The sequence below is a fragment of the Hyla sarda genome, chromosome 3 (assembly GCF_029499605.1).
Source record: "Hyla sarda isolate aHylSar1 chromosome 3, aHylSar1.hap1, whole genome shotgun sequence".
NCBI lineage: Eukaryota > Metazoa > Chordata > Amphibia > Anura > Hylidae > Hyla > Hyla sarda.
The window spans coordinates 116,050,817-116,069,384 of record NC_079191.1 but is presented as its reverse complement, the minus strand read 5'-3'; the positions used below and the strand labels follow the sequence as shown (position 1 = coordinate 116,069,384).

General features: G+C 43.9%; 1 protein-coding gene across 2 annotated transcripts in view; it reads right to left on the bottom strand.

Annotated features, from left to right (window-relative positions):
• CUL3 (cullin 3) overlaps nucleotides 1-15,269 on the bottom strand; it is an 85,572-nt gene extending 70,303 nt beyond the window's left edge. The window contains exon 1 of one of the 2 annotated variants that reach the window (XM_056564888.1): nucleotides 14,786-15,269. In XM_056564888.1, the coding sequence (XP_056420863.1) occupies nucleotides 14,786-14,851 (66 nt within the window). In that variant the 5' untranslated portion in view covers nucleotides 14,852-15,269. The remainder of the gene's footprint in view (nucleotides 1-14,785) is intronic. The other variant, XM_056564887.1, reaches the window with a different exon arrangement.
• Nucleotides 15,270-18,568: the final 3,299 nt, after the last annotated feature.

Here is an 18,568-nt window from a genome sequence, read left to right as displayed (position 1 = left end):
CAATGACTTAAGGTTATACTTTTTGTCCTCAATTTTAAGTATCTTGTCTGGAGGAAACCAGGCATTGCTCATCACCTGCCCAATAGCATTCCTATGGTGAAGCCTGGTAGGGGCAGCAACATGCTGTGGGGAGGTTTGTTGTAGCTGAGACAAGGAGAATGGTCAGGGTTGAAGTAAAGCTGAACAGAGCCAAGTAAAGTGGTGCAGTTGTCCATGGGAACCAGATTGCCCCAAATCCAGGTGTGCAAGCCTTCCTAGAAGACTGGAGGCTGTAATCCCTGCCAAAAGGTGCTACAACTAAGTACAGTGACCCCCCCCCGACCTACGATGGCCCCGACATATGATCAAATCGACATACGATGGCCTCTCAGAGGCCATCGCATGTCGATGTCAGCATCGACATAAAAAAGCATTGTATGTCGGGGCCATCGCATTAAGACCTATCCGGCAGCGAAAAATGCTTAAGCTGCTGCCGGATAGCAGCTTAATGTTCCCCGTGTGGTGCGGTAAGTATTACTTACCCCTCCACGATGCTCTGGGGTGCCCTCCGGGTCCAGCACTGGTCTTCCGGTGTCTTCTTGGCCCTCTCCAATGACGTCAATATGCTGCTGCGCACTTCATCCAATAGGAATGGCGTACGCAGCGGCGCAATGAAGGCGCTACGCAGGCCCAGTAAGGCCTTCTGGAAGACAGCGGAGGACCGGAGAAGACAGCTGAGGAAAGGAGAAAACAGCGGAGGACCGGAGAAGACCAGGAGAGCTCAGCGGAGACCCGGGGTCACAATCGGGAGCGGCGGGGACACCATCGGGAGCGGCGGGGACAGGTGAGTACAGCTTCCTATACTTTACATTGCACGAATCCCTCAACATACGATGGATTCGACAAACGATGGCTCGTTTGGAATGAATTACCATCGTATGTTGAGGGACCACTGTATTGAGTAAAGGGTATTAATACTTCCATTAACGCAACAGTTTAGTTTTTTTTATTTTTAATAAATTAGCAAAAATTTCTAACATTCTGTCATTATGGGGTAATGGTGGCAGAATGATGGGGAAACTTTATGTTAGAAACATAGAATGTATCGGCAGATAAGAACCATTTGGCCCATCTAGTCTTCCTAATAATCTGAATCCTATCAACAGTTCCTGGCCCTATCTTATATGAAGGATAGCCTTATGCTTATCCCATGTATGCTTAAACTTCTTCACTGTATTTGCTGCGACCACTTCTGCAGGAAGGCTATTCCATGCATCCACTACTCCATCAGTAAAGTAATACTTCCTGATATTACTTTTAAACCTTTGCCCCTCTAATTTAAAACTATGTCCAACTAAAGACAGACAGTTCGACACTGCCAATGCACAATTCGGCATAAAAGTCCTCAATAGCTTTGTGATATGTGGTGCTCTGACATCGAGCAACAGGTGACTTCAACAGATCAATGAAAGATAGAAATAGCTGGAACCAACCATCATTCTTCAGTTTCTTCTTTATTCAAACACTAGCTTTTGCCTGCGGCTTCGCTCGCGTTAAATTTGAGGTAACATAGATTTACTTTTTACGATCCTATAGTAATGAGGCCGCTCTGGGTAAAGTCTACGGGCATCCAAACAACCCGAAACATTACATCTGCTGTGTCATAGAACTGAAGATCGACATCCTTTGAGGACTTTTACCGAGTCTGGGCGCAGGGGAACCCGCCTTTTCGCGCTGCTTATATACTGCCAACAGTCCTCATATCCCGACCTCCCATCCAGACCTGTAATATGTGTACCAGGTATTGAAATATCTCAAGCAGTACGGAAGTTATGTGGGAACATACATTTCCCGTTGATTTGCAAGGGACTTAAAACAAAAACTCTGACCCTCACAAATTGGGGTAGTTAAGGGTTAAATTAACTATCCTATACTTAAAGTGGATATATAAGTAACATGTGACCAAGTATTATCGAAATATCTCCAGCCGTTTGGAAGTTATGCAGTAACATATTTCCCATAGACTTGTATGGGACTTTAAAAAAATAAAAAAAAAACTCTCACACCCCCTTAACGACGAAGGACGTATATTTACGTCCTCCGCTGTCTCCCGCGATATGCCGCGGGGTCACGCGGTGTCCCCGCGTCATATCGGGTCGGTACCGGCGGCTATCAACGGCTGGGACCCGCGGCTAATAAAAGGAAATCACCGATAGTGGTGATGCCCTGTATTAACCCTTCAGACGCGGCAATCAAAGCTGACCGCCGCATCTGAAGTGAAAGTAACCCGGCTGCTCAGTCGGGCTGTTCGGGACCGCCGCAGTGAAATCGTGGTGTCCCGAACCGCTTACAGGACCCCGGGAGGGCCCTTACCTGCTTCCTCGGTGTCCGATCGACGAATGACTGCTCCGTGCCTGAGATCCAGCAGTCAAGTGCCAATAACACTGATCACAGGTGATCAGGATGAGAGATCAGTGTGTGCAGTGTTATAGGTCCCTATGGGACCTATAACACTGCAAAAAAAAAAAGTAAAAAAATAAAAAAAAGTGTTAATAAAGGTCATTTAACCCCTTCCCTAATAAAAGCTTGATTCACCCCCTTTTCCCATAAAAAAAATAAAACAATGTAAATAAAAATAAACATATGTGGTATCGCCGCGTGCGTAAATGTCCGAACTATAAAAATATATCATTAATTAAACCGCACGGTCAATGGTGTACACGTAAAAAAATTCCAAAGTCCAAAAAAGCGTTTTTTGGTCACTTTTTATACCATTAAAAAAATGAATAAAAAGTGATCAAAAAGTCAGATCAAAACAAAAATCATACCGATAAAAACGTCAGATCATGGCGCAAAAAAATAGTCCTCATACCGCCCTGTACGTGGAAAAATAAAATAGGTTATAGGGGTCAGAAGATGACATTTTTAAACGTATAAATTTTCCTGCATGTAGTTATGATTTTTTACAGAAGTACGACAAAATCAAACCTATATAAGTAGGGTATCATTTTAACCGTATGGACCTATAGAATAATGATAAGGTGTCCTTTTTATCGAAATATGCACTGCGTAGAAACAGAAGCCCCCAAAAGTTACAAAATTGCGTTTTTTCTTTCACAATGATTTTTTTTCCGTTTCGCCGTGAATTTTTGGGTAAAATGACTGATGTCACTGCAAAGTAGAATTGGTGACGCAAAAAATAAGCCATAATATGGATTTTTAGGTGGAAAACTGAAAGGGTTATGATTTTTAAAAGGTAAGGAGGAAAAAAAAGAGTGCAAAAACTGAAAAACCCTGCGTCCTTAAGGGGTTAAGGGTGGTATTTCGAAAAATCCTTTCTTATTTCTTGTCTAAGTCTTAAAAACAATACCTGTGCAAAAATTCAGGTTTCTAGGTCCAAGGGTTTAGGCTGGGCGTTGATGAGTCAGGTCTTCTCCATAATATAAATAAATAAAAAATAAAAAAATGAATATATATATATACACATACACACACACACACACACACACACACATATACAGCAGCCGTTTTGCACTTAGTGCTTAATCTGGTCTCTAAAGAGGGGGTACCACAGCTGCTGTAGTCTTGTGATACCCCCTCTGTTTGTGTCTATCCCCTTTATAATGTGAGTATTATGTTTGAATAAAGAAGCAGCAGAAGAATGATTGTGAATGCCGGCTATTTCTATCTTTCATTGATCTGTTAAAACTACCGTATTTATCGGGGTATACCACGCACCCTCATTTTACCAAGGAAAATTGGGTAAAAAAAAGTTTTTTTACCCAAATATCCTTGGTAAAATGAGGGTGTGTGTGCATGTGTATACCTAGATACACTGTTTCTGACCCCGCAGAAGCCCTCAGGAAAGGCAGGGGGAGAGAGGCTGTCGCAGCCCGCTTCTCTCCCCCTGCCTTTCCTGGGGTCTAGAGTCCTGCTGCCGCCGCTTCTCTTCCCCTGGCTATTGGCACCGGCAATGGGGCAGCGGCACCGATAGCCAGGGGGAGAGAAGGGGCAGCGGCGCCGATAGCCAGGGGGAGAGAAGGGGCAGCGGCGCCGATAGCCAGGGGGAGAGAAGGGCCGGCAGCAGGGCTCTAGACCCCAGGACAGGCAGGGGCAGAGAAGCCGGCAGGTCTCTGCACCTGCAAAAGCCACTGCAGTTCATTGATTTAAAGCGCCCGCATTAAATCATTGAACTGCAGCGGCTTATCGGCATATAACACACAGGTAGACTTTAGGCTAAACATTTTAGCCTAAAAAGTGCGTGTTATACGCCGATAAATACGGTATGTCCTCCTGTGGTAGTTTTTCTTTTTTTAAATATGCTCTACTCCTTTACCCTGTTGATTCTCTTTACGTATTTAAAAGTCTATCATATCCCCTCTGTCTTTCTTTTAACCCCTTAAGGACCCGGGGGTTTTCCGTTTTTGCACTTTTGTTTTTTTCCTCCTTACCTTTAAAAAAAAAAAAAAATCACCTAAAATTCCATATGATGGCTTCTTTTTTGCACCACCAATTCTACTTTGTAATGACCTCAGTCATTTTACCCAAAAATCAACGGTGAAACAGAAAAAAAAAAATCATTATGAGACAAAATTGAAAAAATAAAAACTGCATTTTATAACTTTTGGGGGATTCCATTTCTACACAGTAAATTTTTCGGTAAAAATGACACCTCCACTTTATTCAGTAGGTCCATACGATTAAAACTATACTCTACTTTTATAGGTTTGATTTTGTCGCACTTCTGGAAAAAAATCATAACTACATGCAGGAAAATGTCATCTTCTGACCCCTATAACTTTTTATTTTTCCGCATATGGGGCGGTATGAGGGCTCATCTTTTGCTCCGGGGTCTGTTTTTAGCGGTACCATTTTTGTATTGATCTGACTATCGCTTTTTATTAAATGCACTATTTTGGACTTTGGAATTTTTTTTGCGCGTACGCCATTGAACATGCAGTTTAATTAATGACATTTTTATAATTCGGACTTTTCTGCACGCGGCGATACCACATATGTATTTTTATTTACTTTTTTTCTTTATGGGAAAACTTTTATTAGGGAAGGGGTTAAATGACCTTTATACACTTTTTTTTTTTGCAGTGTTATAGCTCCCATAGGGACCTATAACACTGCACACACTGATCTTTTACATTGATCACTGGTTTCTCATAGGAAACCATTGATCGATGATTCTGCCGCTTGACTGCTCATGCCTGGATCTCAGGCACTGAGCAGTCATTTGGCGATCGGACAGCATGGAGGCAGGTAGGGACCCTCCGGCTGTCCTGTAAGCTGTTCGGGATGCCGCGTTTTCACCATGGCGATCCCGAACAACTCCCTGAGCTAACCGGCAACGTTTTAGCTTCACTTTAGACGCGGCGATCAACTTTGAACACCACGTCTAAAGGGTTACTAGCGCACGGCACCGCGATCAGTCCCGGGCGCTATGGCCCGGCGTTATAGAACGGGAGCGGACTCATGACGTACCAGTACATCATGGGTCCTTAACAGGTTAAGCTATACATGTTTAGGTCCTTAAACCTTTCCTGGTAAGTTTTATCCTGCAATCCATGTACTAGTTTAGTATCTTCTCTGAACTCTCTCTAGAGTATCTATATCCTTCTGGAGATACGATCTCCAGTACTGTGCACAATATTCCAAGTGAGGTCTCACCAATGTTCTGTACAGCGGCATGAGCACTTCTCTCTTTCTACTGCCTATACCTCTCCCTATACATACAAGCATTCTGCTAGCATTTCCTACTGCTCTATTACATTGTCTTCCCACCTTTAAGTCTTCTGAAATAATTACTCCTAAATCCCTTCTCAGATACTGAGGTCAGGACTGTATCATATATTTTATATTCTTCCTGAGGGTTTTTATGCCCCAGGTGCATTATCTTGCACTTATCCACATTAAATTTGCCAGAGTTCTGACCATTCTTCTAGTTTTCCTAAATCCTTTTCCATTTGGCATATACCTCCAGGAACATCAACCCTGTTACATATCTTTGTGTCATCAGCAAAAAGACCAATACCTTACCCTCGAGACATTCTGCAATATCACTAATGAAGATATTAAACAAAATTGGTCCGAGTACAGATCCCTGAGGTCCCCCACTGGTAACAAGACCTTACTCTGAATATACTCCATTGACTACAACCCTCGGTTTTTCATCTTGCAATCCATGGGATATGAGATGTTCCACAATCCTATCCATTAGTAGGGTTTCCATTAATTTCCCCACTATTGATGTCAGACTTACTGGCCTATAGTTGCTTGATTCCTCCCTACTACCTTTCTTGTGAATGGGCACAACATTTTTCTCATTTCCAATCTTCCGGGATGACTCCTGTTACCAGTGATTGGTTAAATAAATCTGTTAACAGTTTTGCTAGCTCAACTCTAAGCTTTTTTTTTTTTTTATAATTTTGGGTGTATCCCATCCGGCCCGTGACTTATTTGTCTTCACTTTAGATAGCAAACGTAGAACCTCTTTCTCTGTAAAGACACATGCATCAAACAAATTATTAGCCTTCCTCCCTAATGGAGGTCCTTTTCCTTCGTTTTCTTCTGTAAAAACTGAACAGAAATATTTATTAAGGCAGTCGGCTAGCCCTTTATTCTCTTCTACATACCTTCCTTCCTTTGTTTTTAATTTAGTTATTCCTTGTTTTAAATTTCCTTTTTTCATTTATATATCTGAGGAATGTCTTATCCCCTTTTTTCACAGACTGAGCTAGTTTTTCTTCTGCCTGCACTTTACAAGTTTTTATAACTTGCTTGGCCTCTTTCTGCCTAATCTTGTAGATTTCCCTCTGGGTTTTTATAATTACCGTATATACTCGAGTATAAGCAGAGTTATTCAGCACGATTTTTCGTGCTGAAAACACCCCCCTCGGCTTATACTCGAGTGAACTCTCCGCCCTCAGTGGTCTTCAACCTGCGGACCTCCAGATGTTTCAAAACTACAACTCCCAGCAAGGCTTGCTGGGAGTTGTAGTTTTGAAACCTCTGGAGGTCCGCAGGTTGAAGACCACTGCGGCCTTCGACATCATCAAGACCCCTCACCCCCTTTAGTTTTGTACTCACCTCCGGCGGGACGTTAGGGTGCGCTGGTCCGGTGCTGCAGGACTGTCCGGTGGGGAGGCATAGTCGTTCCGGGCTGTCCATCTTCACTGGGGGGCCTCTTCTCCGCGCTTCGGGCCCGGCCCCGGAATAGTCACGTTGCGCCTTGACGACGAAGCACAGGGATGTTCATTAGCAACGTCCCTGTGCGTCGTCGTCAAGGCAACGCCTCTATTCCGGGCTCGAAGAGAAGAGGCCCCCCGGTGAAGATGGACAGCCCAGAACGACTATCCCTCCCCACCGGACAGTCCTGCAGCACCGGACCCTAACGTCCCGCCGGAGGGGAGTACAAAACTAAAGGGGGTGAGAGGGTGCTGGATAATAGGGGTGTGCATCGCCAAGAATTTGGCGATTCGATTCGAATCGCGATACCAGTGTGGCGATTAGATATATCCTGATATATCGCGATACCGTCTAGGTGACGATACATCGCGATATATCCCGATTCTGTCTAAAAAACTATGTCTTTTACACTTTTATTAAAACTTTCTTTTTTTTTTCTTTTTTTGTACACTTTATTAGTCTTTTAGGAATCATTAGATTCCTCAGACAGATGAATAGAGTTCTATTGAACTCCATTTATCTGCGATCCATTGATAGAGCCTGGTCCAGCCAGGCTCTATCAATGACAGAGCCACGGAGAGCATACACATCTCCCTTTAGAAGCCGCCGTGTCAGATCCGGCTGACAAAATGTGGAACTTGTATCTCCTGATGCCCGGGACATGCTTTCTGGGCATCAGGAGATTCAAATTCCACATCACTAAAAGAATCGATTCAAAAATATTTTGAATCGATTCAATATCGGCAGGTGAAAAATTGCGATAATCGCGGGAATCGATTTTTTCTTACATCCCTACTGGATAATGTCGAAGGCCGCAGTGGTCTTCGACCTGCGGACCTCCAGATGTTTCAAAACTACAACTCCCAGCAAGCCCGAACAGCCGATGGCTGCCCGGGCTTGCTGGGAGTTGTAGTTCTGAAACATCTGGAGGTCCTCAGGTTGAAGACCACTGTATCAGACATTGACAAGAGGTGATGCTGAAGGGGGGTGGGAGGGCTGATGACATGTGGTGATGATGACAAGGGGATGATGAAGGGGGTGTGTGGGATGATGACAAGGGGATGATGAAGGGGGGGATGATGACAGGGTAATGATGATGAAGGGGGGGGGGATGATGACAGGATGATGATGATGAGGGTGTTAATGACGGGGGTCTGGATGATGACATGGGGGGGGGGATGATGTATTTCCCACCTTAGGCTTATACTCGAGTCAATAACTTTTCCTGGGATTTTGGGCTGAAATTAGGGGCCTCGGCTTATATTCTGGTCGGCTTATACTTGAGTATATACGGTACTAAATCTTGTAGATTGCTCTGGGTTTTTATAATTACTAAATGCTAGCTTTTTAGTTTCTTTTATGATTTAGGCCACTTCTGCTGAGTACCACAGTGGTCTCTTCCTTTTTCTGCTTTTACTGACAAGTCTAATGCAATTTTCTGTTGCCTTCAATAATGCATCTTTTAAGTAGTTTCATTTCTCCTGGACTCCCTGAGATCTGTTCCAGTCTGATAGGGACTCATTTATGTATGACCAATCTAATTTTTGAAAAGTCACAAAAGACTGCAACAAAATGTGAAAAAATAATAAAAGGGTCTGAAAACTTTGAACGTATTGAAAAAGATCTAACTCAAACACTAGACTTACTAATGACTATACAAGAGTCCAGTGAACAATCCCATAATGATCAGAAGATACATCTGTACACACCTATGATCTGGCCACTGAAGACTAAAAATACATATCAGAAGCAAATGAAACCAAACAAAAGTTGAATCAGCAACTCCAGGAAAAGTGACCTATAACAGAAAGTGAGTGACCGAATTGTAATGTACCTCTTTTATACTTATGACTACTACTATTATCAACAGATCACTAACCACCAGAGATAAGGAGCTCCAGAGTCACTGCCAGCACAGAGCAGGATCATAGAGATCACCTGTACTATTAGCTGTATGGGCTGCACCGAGATCCTTGAGAATCCGCCAGCAGAATACATTATCAATCACAACAGTAGGTTATGGGAAAGAGTTATAAAATGAATGCAGCAGGTGGTAGATATAGGACATGTACACAGATGGGCCCCATATAATACCGGTTACTATTACTGTGTGTTCTTTTAGTGTTGTGACTGAATTCAGCTTGGTGGAGAGGTGGTATATTGACAAAATAAAGTACAATGAAGGCTGTCATCTATTTGTGCATCATTTTATGATTTAGTCAACATGATCCAACATGTAGCACCAAAATCTCACACGCCTGTCTGCACATTTGGTGCAAACAAAGTATTCTGTGCAATATATGTTATGAGAAAATCAAATCGCCTTATCTGGTACCAGAAAAGTCATAAAGTAAAACGGTTTGCACTTATGCCTGATGAGCCATAAAGCATCTAAGGGGGTACTCCGACTTCTGGTTCAATTATCAAATGGCTGTGAGAATGGAGAGGGAGATTTATCAAGACCTGTGCAGAGGAAGAGTGGTGCAGATGCCCATAGCAACCAATCAGAATTCTTCTTTAAAGAGTACTAAAGAGTAAACTAACTCAGATTATATTCCCTAACTACTTTTAACAACCCTCCTGCCGTTAAAAAATAAATAAATATATATATTTCTGAGCTTTAAAAAGCTGTGTATCATACCTTTCCCCTTGCTCACATTGTGTGAGCTCCCGGCAGGAGAAAGTGGGCATTCCCCAGAAGGCTCAACATCACTGAAGCCTGCAAGAGCTGTGAGTCGCCATGCCCCGCACGCACTTCCTGAGTTTGGTCTCCTGCCAGGCCCAGGGGAGACCAAACTAACTTTTTGACTTGCGGCAGGGAACAGAACAGAGCCACCTAGTGGCCGTCTTTTCAATAACATTAAACACATGAGAATTTCTAGAGCAAGTAAATAGCAAAGTGTCTTAAAACTACATAAGGAACAATATATTAAAAGTTTAGTTTGGTGACTGGAACTCTAATTTTTAAAAAGGCCTGTGAAAAATGAAAGAAGCAAACCGAGTGGTTGCCATGGGCAACTGCCCCACTCTTCCTCTGCACAGGTTTTGATAAATCTCCCCTGGAGAGTTTAGAAATATCCAGAATGTGAACGTGTTAGTGCATTTCTTACTTAACTCTACAGTGTATTAGTAAAACAGGTAAAAGAAAACAATATATAGAGAAGTGAATGTACAAAGCACAGGAGTCCGATGAAATCTCGTGTGTGTCACTCTGGAGCGACAAGTCTTTAGGCTTCGTTATCCAAAATGTAAATAACGTAAGGCCGGCTGCACACAAACGGGGTCCATAAGATTAAAGGGGTAGTCCGGTGGAATTTTTTTTTTTTTTTTTTTTTTTAATCAACTGGTGCCAGAAAGTTAAACAGATTTGTAAATTATTTCTATTAAAAAAATCTTAATCCTTCCAGTACTTATTAGCTGCTGAAGGAAATTATTTTCTTTTTGGAACACAGAGCTCTCTGCTGACATCACGAGCCCAGTGCTCTCTGCTGACATCTCTGTCCATTTTAGGAACTTTCCAGGGTAAAAGGAAATCCCCATAGCAAAAATATATCGCTCTGGACAGTTCCTAAAATGGACATAGATGTCAGCGGAGAGCACTGTGCTTGTGATGTCAGCAGAGAGCTCTGTGTTCCAAAAAGAAAATAATTTCCTATGTAGTATTCAGCAGCTAAGTAGTACTGGAAGGTAGGGATCGACCGATATCTTTTTTAGGGCCGATAACTTATACCGATATTCCGGTATAAGTTAAGTTAGCGGGCGCTTTAAATCAATGCACTGCAGTGGCTTTTGCAGTGCCATAGGCCGCTGCCAATTCTCTCCCCTGCCTGTCCGGGGGACCTTAGACCTATCACCGCCACCGCTCCCCCCACCGCCGTGCCGCACCGCACTGCGACCGCCGCCGCACAGCACCCGCCCCCCTGACCTGCCGCACCGCGACAGCCCACCGGACCGGACCCATTTCATCCCCCATACCCGGTTTTATAAATACCTGTTCCCGGGGTCCACTCCACATCTGGCTCCGGTGGCGTCCTCCTGAACTGTCACTGTGCGCACTGATGGTGACGTCACGTCGCGCACGTCACTGCGCACAGCGTAACGCAGGACGCAGCAGGAACAAGAAGTAGCGTGGGCTCCGGGAACAGGTAATTATAAAAGCGGGGATGGGGAAGGCAATGGGGGCGGTGCGGTGGGTGGTATGACGCGGTGCGGCGGGTCGGTCGTGGTGCGGCGGGTCGGGGGGGGGGACGGGGGGTTACGGGCGGTGTGGGGCATTATCGACTTATTGGCAAGGTAATTGCCGATACCGATAATGCCCAAAATCGTGATTATCGGCCGATAGTATCGGCCATACCGATAATCTGTCGATCCCTACTGGAAGGATCAAGATTTTTTTTTTAATAGAAGTAATTGACAAATCTGTTTAACTTTCTGGCACCAGTTGATTTAAAAAATAATAAAAAAAAAAAGTTTTTCACCGGAGTACCCCTTTAACATCTGGTGTCATTTTCCAGACTCTGTCCAATGCAGATATTAACCTAGCCTTACAGACACATTTTTGCATCCATATTAGACGCAGTTCTGTCCTGACTGTGGGTCTGATGTCCTACACTGATTAGTTTGGGTCATTAGGTCTGCAGGTAGGCTGATCCTTTCATCCAACATACAGACCTAACCCCCCTGTAATACAGGGGAAGAAATTACTTTCTTACAGTACAACATCTCATACATGGGACTATAGCTCAGCCCCCAAGGGTTATCCACCCTAAAAAAAATGGATAGGTATCACTGCTACACTGGTGTTGGGGACTCTTGGCACCCGTCAATGAGCTCTTGTGCAAGTGCCGCAGCCTCTACACTGTTTACAATGCTCGCCCTTGCACTGTTGTACTTTTTGTAGTGGTGTTACCCTCTTTACTAAAATAAGAAAACCCTGTAGTTCCTTGTACCTCTGCTACTAGGACAGTGATTTGCTGGATAAGCAGCAGTATACAATGAAGAGGCTGCGACTCGCACACAAGCGCCATCAATTTTATAAGGCTAGATGACAATCTCTGAACATTTACGGCGTTATTTCTGGTGAAAGGAAAAAATAAAAAGATTCAGCCATGTTTATTAAATCCTGTAAAGCGGCTTTACAACACAATATAAACTGTGCCACACTTTCACTATCTCTTCTTGCAGTCAGGGGATGGAAACATTCATAGTTTGGTTAGAACTGAAGTCCTGAGACCAAATCCCAAAATATGCAATGGAGTGTGTTCTCTTGTATGTGAGGGTTTCCTCCCACACTTTAAAGGGGTACTCCAGAAAGTTAAACAGATTTGTAAATGACTTCTATTAAAAAATCTTTACCCTTCCAGTACTTTTTGCAGCTGTATGCAACAGACTGAGGAAGTTATTTTCTGTCTGACCACAGTGCTCACTGCTGCCACCTCTGTCCATGTCAGGAACTGTCCAGAGCAGCTTAGGTTTGCTATGGGGATCTTCTCCTGCATTGGACAGTTCCCGACACAGGCATCAGGTGTCAGCATAGAGCACGGTGGACAAGACAAAAGAAATAAAAAAAAAATAAAAAACTATTTCCTCTGTAGCATACAGCTGCTAAAAAATACTGGAAGGGTAAAGATTTTTTTTATAGAAGTTATTTACAAATCTGTTTAACTTTCTGGCACCAGTTGATTTAAAAAAAATAAAATAAAAAAACAATTCCACCCGTGTACCTCTTTAAAGTAGTGTTTCCCAACCAAGGTGCTTTCAGATGTTGCAAAACTACAACTCCCAGCATGCCTGGACAGCCAAAGGCTGTCCAGGCATGCTGGGATTTGCAGTTTATCAACACCTTGAGGCACCCTGTTTGGGAAACACTGCTTCAAAGACATACTTTGGTAATGAGACTGTGAGCCCCATTGGGGGCATTGGGGGGCAGTGACCGACGTGCCTAATGACCAGCTCTGTACCGCGCTACTGAATCTAGTGGTGCTACACAAATAAAGATTACAGTTTACATCCAGAGCCTAGAAACCTGTCCTGATCATATCCAGGGTACTTTGTTTCATTGGTAGTGTCAATCTTGTAGATTTCTCTCATTTGTATAAATACCGTAATAGTCATCCTTATTGATAGCAATAAAAATAATAAACTACAAGATTGAGACTACTAGTAGATTGCACCGTGGACCTGTTCTTTTTTTAATTTTTTAACACTTTCTCTTCTTAGAACAAAGTACACTAAAGATGGACAAGGCTATCCTTCCCAATTCCTGGAGGGAGCGCCATGAAAACACCTGCAATACTGATATATATATATATATATATATATATATATATATATATATATATATAGCTGTGGCTCATGCACAACACATAGAAAGTAAGCAACTCCCTGTAAAGGGTTACAAACAGTGCTAAAAATCCTGACTCCCTGCTCATTTTCAGCACAGGACTTGTCACAGCTGCAGGGCCTGTACACTGTACCATCGGGGCTGGTTTTTAGCCTAGGACCGGTTCTGACTACATCTGATCCCAAGTGTATATAACCCACAGCTACAGCCCTGTGTTCTTCAAACTATGGCCCTCCAGATGTTGTAAAACTACAACACCCAGCATGCCTGGGAAGCAAACAGCTGTTCGTGCATGCTGGGAGTTGTAGTTTTGCATCAACCCTGTGGCTGTAAACCATCAGGCCTGAATGTCAGCCTAGGAGCATACAGAGCCCTGTCCTGATCCCATTGTACTATAACAATCCCTATAACCATCAGCTATAGTGACCAGTGGTCTCCAAAATATGGCCCTCCAGATGTTACACAACTATAAATAACAGCACACCCTGGCATCAGCCCTGCAGTTGTACATTAGGTAGACATGATCAGGTCTGGTTCTTATGTCTGGGCATGCTGAGCGTTGTAGTTCTACATCAGCCCTGCAGCTATACATCAGGCCTGGTTGTTAGTCTAGGACAGTGTTTCCCAACCAGCGTGCCCCCAGCTGTTACGAAACTACAACTCCCAGCATGCCCGGACAGCTGAAGGCTGTCCGGGCATGCTGGGAGTTGTAGTTTAGCAACAGCTGGAGGCACCCTTGTTGGGAAACAATGGTCTAGGACCATACTCTGGGGCCGGTGCTGATCAAGTCTGATCCCCAGCGTACTTTAACAATCCCAATGACCATCGGCTATAGTCCAGTGGTCTTCAAACTATGGCCCTCCAGAGGTTGTAAAACAAAGTCCAAAGTGGGAGTTGTGGTTTTGTAACATCTTAAAAGGAGCACAGTTTGGAGACCTACACCATGTGAGTGAACATGACAGATGACTGAATGATGAGTATTTCCATTCACTGACAGCAGGCAGGGATCTTATAAATGGTGTGAGACAGGAACACAAAGCCAATGAGAAGGCAGCTGGACGTCCCATTCCAGAGTACAGCAGCTGCAGAACATCTTTCCGGATACACCTCACCGGGGGTCACGTGTACACTGTCAGTGTGTGTATCCCCGGTCATTGTGTGATCCGCACAGACCCCCGGGGCCTCCAGTGTTTACTGCCAGGAAGCAGCCCCCTCCCCCGGCACACTCCCCGCCTCCCTCATAATCTCTCCGCCTTCAGCCGCTCTTACCGGGAAGGCCCGGATCCTCATCTTGGTGTCCTTCCTGCTGCTGGTGCCTTTGCTGAGGTTCGACATGTCGGCGGCTCAGTCGTCGTCCTCCCCTCTCTCGGCCCCGGGGCCCCTCCTTGTCTCCCCCCGGCGTGCGTCGGTTTGAGGAGGCCCCGGGCCCGGCCTATCAGAGACCTCGGTGCTCCTGTATCGTCCTCTATGCAGGCCTGCTTCCCAGCGAGCGGCAGCCGCAAGAACGTAGTATTGTGTACCGGAACTAGTCTACTCGGCGCTGACTAAACCCCTCCGCGATGGCGGACAAGCATCCCTCACTCAGCTAGCTCGGCCGGTGGGAGGAGCGGGAGAGCGGGGAGGATCTCGCGAGACTTTGCACCTCTTTCCCTCCCCTCCTACTCTTCACCCTTAGGCCTCTATGGTGTGGAATGTAAATGTCTAGAATTGAAGCCAACAACGCGCCATGTTTGAGCTCCTGTTTCCGCTGCAATACAAAATGAATTCTGATAGGACCAAAAGCATAACCACGCCCACTTGCGTGATGCTTGAGCCCACGCCCATGTGACGTCCTAAATTCTATTTGCATAGCTCCATGATGATGTCAGCGATGCGTCCAGTCCTTCAATAATCTTTATTAACACTGCTGCGGAGAACAATCTGACATTGTAAAGATGCATGAACTGTCGGGTGTTGTCGCGCAGTGCAGCTGGTGTTTACGTCCTAGGGCAGCGCACAGAGAGGTGGTAGTCTACGTCATAGCGCACTATAGGACATAATAACGCCATCTGCGCCCCCTGGTGGCTTATCACGGCGCTAAACTTTACATGGAATTTATTTATTAACAGCGCCACTCCTGACCAAGATGTGAATCTGGTATTGCAGTTCAGCTTCATGATGTAAATAGGGGTTATCTGAAAAAAAAAAAGTAAATACAAATTGCCCCTTATGCACAGGATAATGCAGTGGATAATTGTCCGACCCCTGAATCCTCAGCATTCTCCAGGACGGAGCCCCAGCTCTGGTAATTATCACTGGAAAAGCCCTTTAACCCCTTAAGGACTCAGGGTTTTTCCTTTTTTGCACTTTCGTTTTTTCCTCCTTACCTTTTAAAAATCATAACCCTCTCAATTTTCCCCCTAAAAATCCATATTATGGCTTATTTTTTGCGTCGCCAATTCTACTTTGCAGTGACATTAGTCATTTTACCCAAAAATTCACGGCGAAATGGAAAAAAAAATCATTGTGCAACAAAATCGAAGAATAAACGCAATTTTGTAACTTTTGGGGGCTTCCGTTTCTACGCAGTGCATATTTCGGTAAAAATTACACCTTATCATTATTCTGTAGGTCCATACGGTTAAAATGATACCCTACTTATATAGGTTTGATTTTGTCGCACTTCTGGAAAAAATGATACATGCAGGAAAATGTATATGTTTAAAAAGGTCATCTTCTAACCCCTATAACTTTTTTATTTTTCCACGTACAGGGCGGTATGAGGGCTAATTTTTTGCGCCGTAATCTGACGTTTTTATCGGTATGATTTTTGTTTTGATCGGACTTTTTGATCACTTTTAATTCATTTTTTAATGGTATAAAAAGTGACCAAAATACGCTTTTTTGGACTTTGGAATTTTTTTGCGCGTACACCATTGACCGTGCAGTTTCATTAATTATATATTTTTATAGTTCGGACATTTACGCATGCTGCGATATGACATATGTTTATTTTTTATTTTATTTACACTGTTTTATTTTTTTTATGGGAAAAGGGGGGTGATTCAAACTTTTATTAGGGAAGGGGTTAAATGACCTTTATTAACACTTTTTTTTTTTTGCAGTGTTATAGGTCCCATAGGGACCTATAACACTGCACACACTGATCTCCTATGCTGATCACTGGCGTGTATTAACACACCTGTGATCAGCGTTATCGGCGCTTGACTGCTCCTGCCTGGATCTCAGGCACGGAGCAGTCATACGTCGATCGGACACCGAGGAGGCAGGTAAGGGCCCTCGCGGTGTCCTGTAAGCTGTTCGGGATGCCGCGATTTCACCGCGGCGGTCCTGAACAGCCCGACTGACTAGCCGGGATACTTTTGCTTTAGAAGCGGAGGTCAGCTTTGACCGCCGCTTCTAAAGGGTTAATTCCACACATTGCTGCGATCGGCGATGTGTGGTATTAGCCGCGGGTCCTGGCGGTTGATGAGCGCCGGGACCGACGCGATGTGATGCGGGGTCGCAGCGCGACCCCGCTTCATATCGCGGGAGCCAGCGCAGGACGTAAATATACGTCCTGCGTCGTTAAAGGGGTTCCCCAGTGGAATTTTTTTTTTTTTTTTTTTTAATCAACTGGTGCCAGAAAGTTAAACAGATTTGTAAATTACTTCTATTAAAAAATCTTAATCCTTCCAGTACTTATTAGCTCCTGAATACTACAGAGGAAATTCTTTTCTTTTTGGAACACAGAGCTCTCTGCTGACATCAAAAACACAGTGCTCTCTGCTGACACCTCTGTCCATTTTAAAAACTGTCCAGAGTAGGAAAAAATCCCCATAGAAAACACATGCTGCTCTGGACAGTTTCCAAAATGGACAGAGATGTCAGCAGAGAGCACTGTGCTCGTGGTCTCAGCAGAGAGCACAGTGTTCCAAAAAGAAAATAATTTCCTCTGTAGTATTCAGCAGCTAATAAGTACTGGAAGGATTAAGAATTTTTAATAGAAGAAATTTACAAATCTGTTTAACTTTCACACCAATTGATAAAAAAAAAGTTTTCCACCCGAGTACCCCTTTAGGTTGCAATACCGGACACAGCTTTTGGACTGATGTTGCAGTTTTTTGATGAAAGACACCATGTTGTGTCACCTGCTTCCCAGCGCAGTGATTTTGTTTTTTTTTTCAGTTTTTATTTTTCCACCTTTCATAAGATGCTGATTCTTGTTATCTTTCCATGATGTGTATGAGGGCTTATTGTTTGCTGGACAAATTCTACTTTTTAATGGCATTCTTCATTATACAGTATCTTTTAATGTGAAACAAAAAAAATGGTAAATGGGCACTGTCAGATTACAATTTTTTTTTATATGTTGCACATCATGGCAAAATATTGACATTCTTAATATACAGTGGTCCCTCGAGTTACAATATTAATTGGTTCTGGGACGACCATTGTATGTTGAAACCATTGTATGTTGAGACCAGAACTCTATGGAAACTTGGTAATTGGTTCTGAAGCCACCAAAATGTCATTCAGAAATAGGAAAAAGTGAGGACTAAAGAAAAATAAGTAGATAATTAATATAGATAAAGCAAGTCCTTACATATAAAAGTAATAAAGATCTGCTGGGAGCTGTAATCACTGTCAATGTCAGTGTTTCCCAAGCAGAGAGCCTCCAGCTGTTGCAAAACTACAACTTCCAGTATGCCCGGACAACCAAAGGCTGTCCGGGCATGCTGGGAGTTGTAGTTTTGCAAGAGCTGGGGGCACCCTGCTTGGGAAACACTGGTCTATGTAGAGGACAGGAGCTTATTCTGGGTCCTGTACAGTACACACAATGTCCCAAAAAAGTAACATGTCGCCCCCACCTGGTGTCCAAAGGAGCAGGTAATCCTGGTACAGGTTAAGAGTACAGAACATGTAATACCTCCCTGTACTGTGGGGGGTGCTACCAGACACCAGTCAGTGCATACGCTTCAGAAATACAGGGGTTTTACCAGTGAATGTCCATTCTGATTGGTCGGTTCTTTCAGCCATTGACATGTTTCACAGATCTGGACTGCCTGTAGC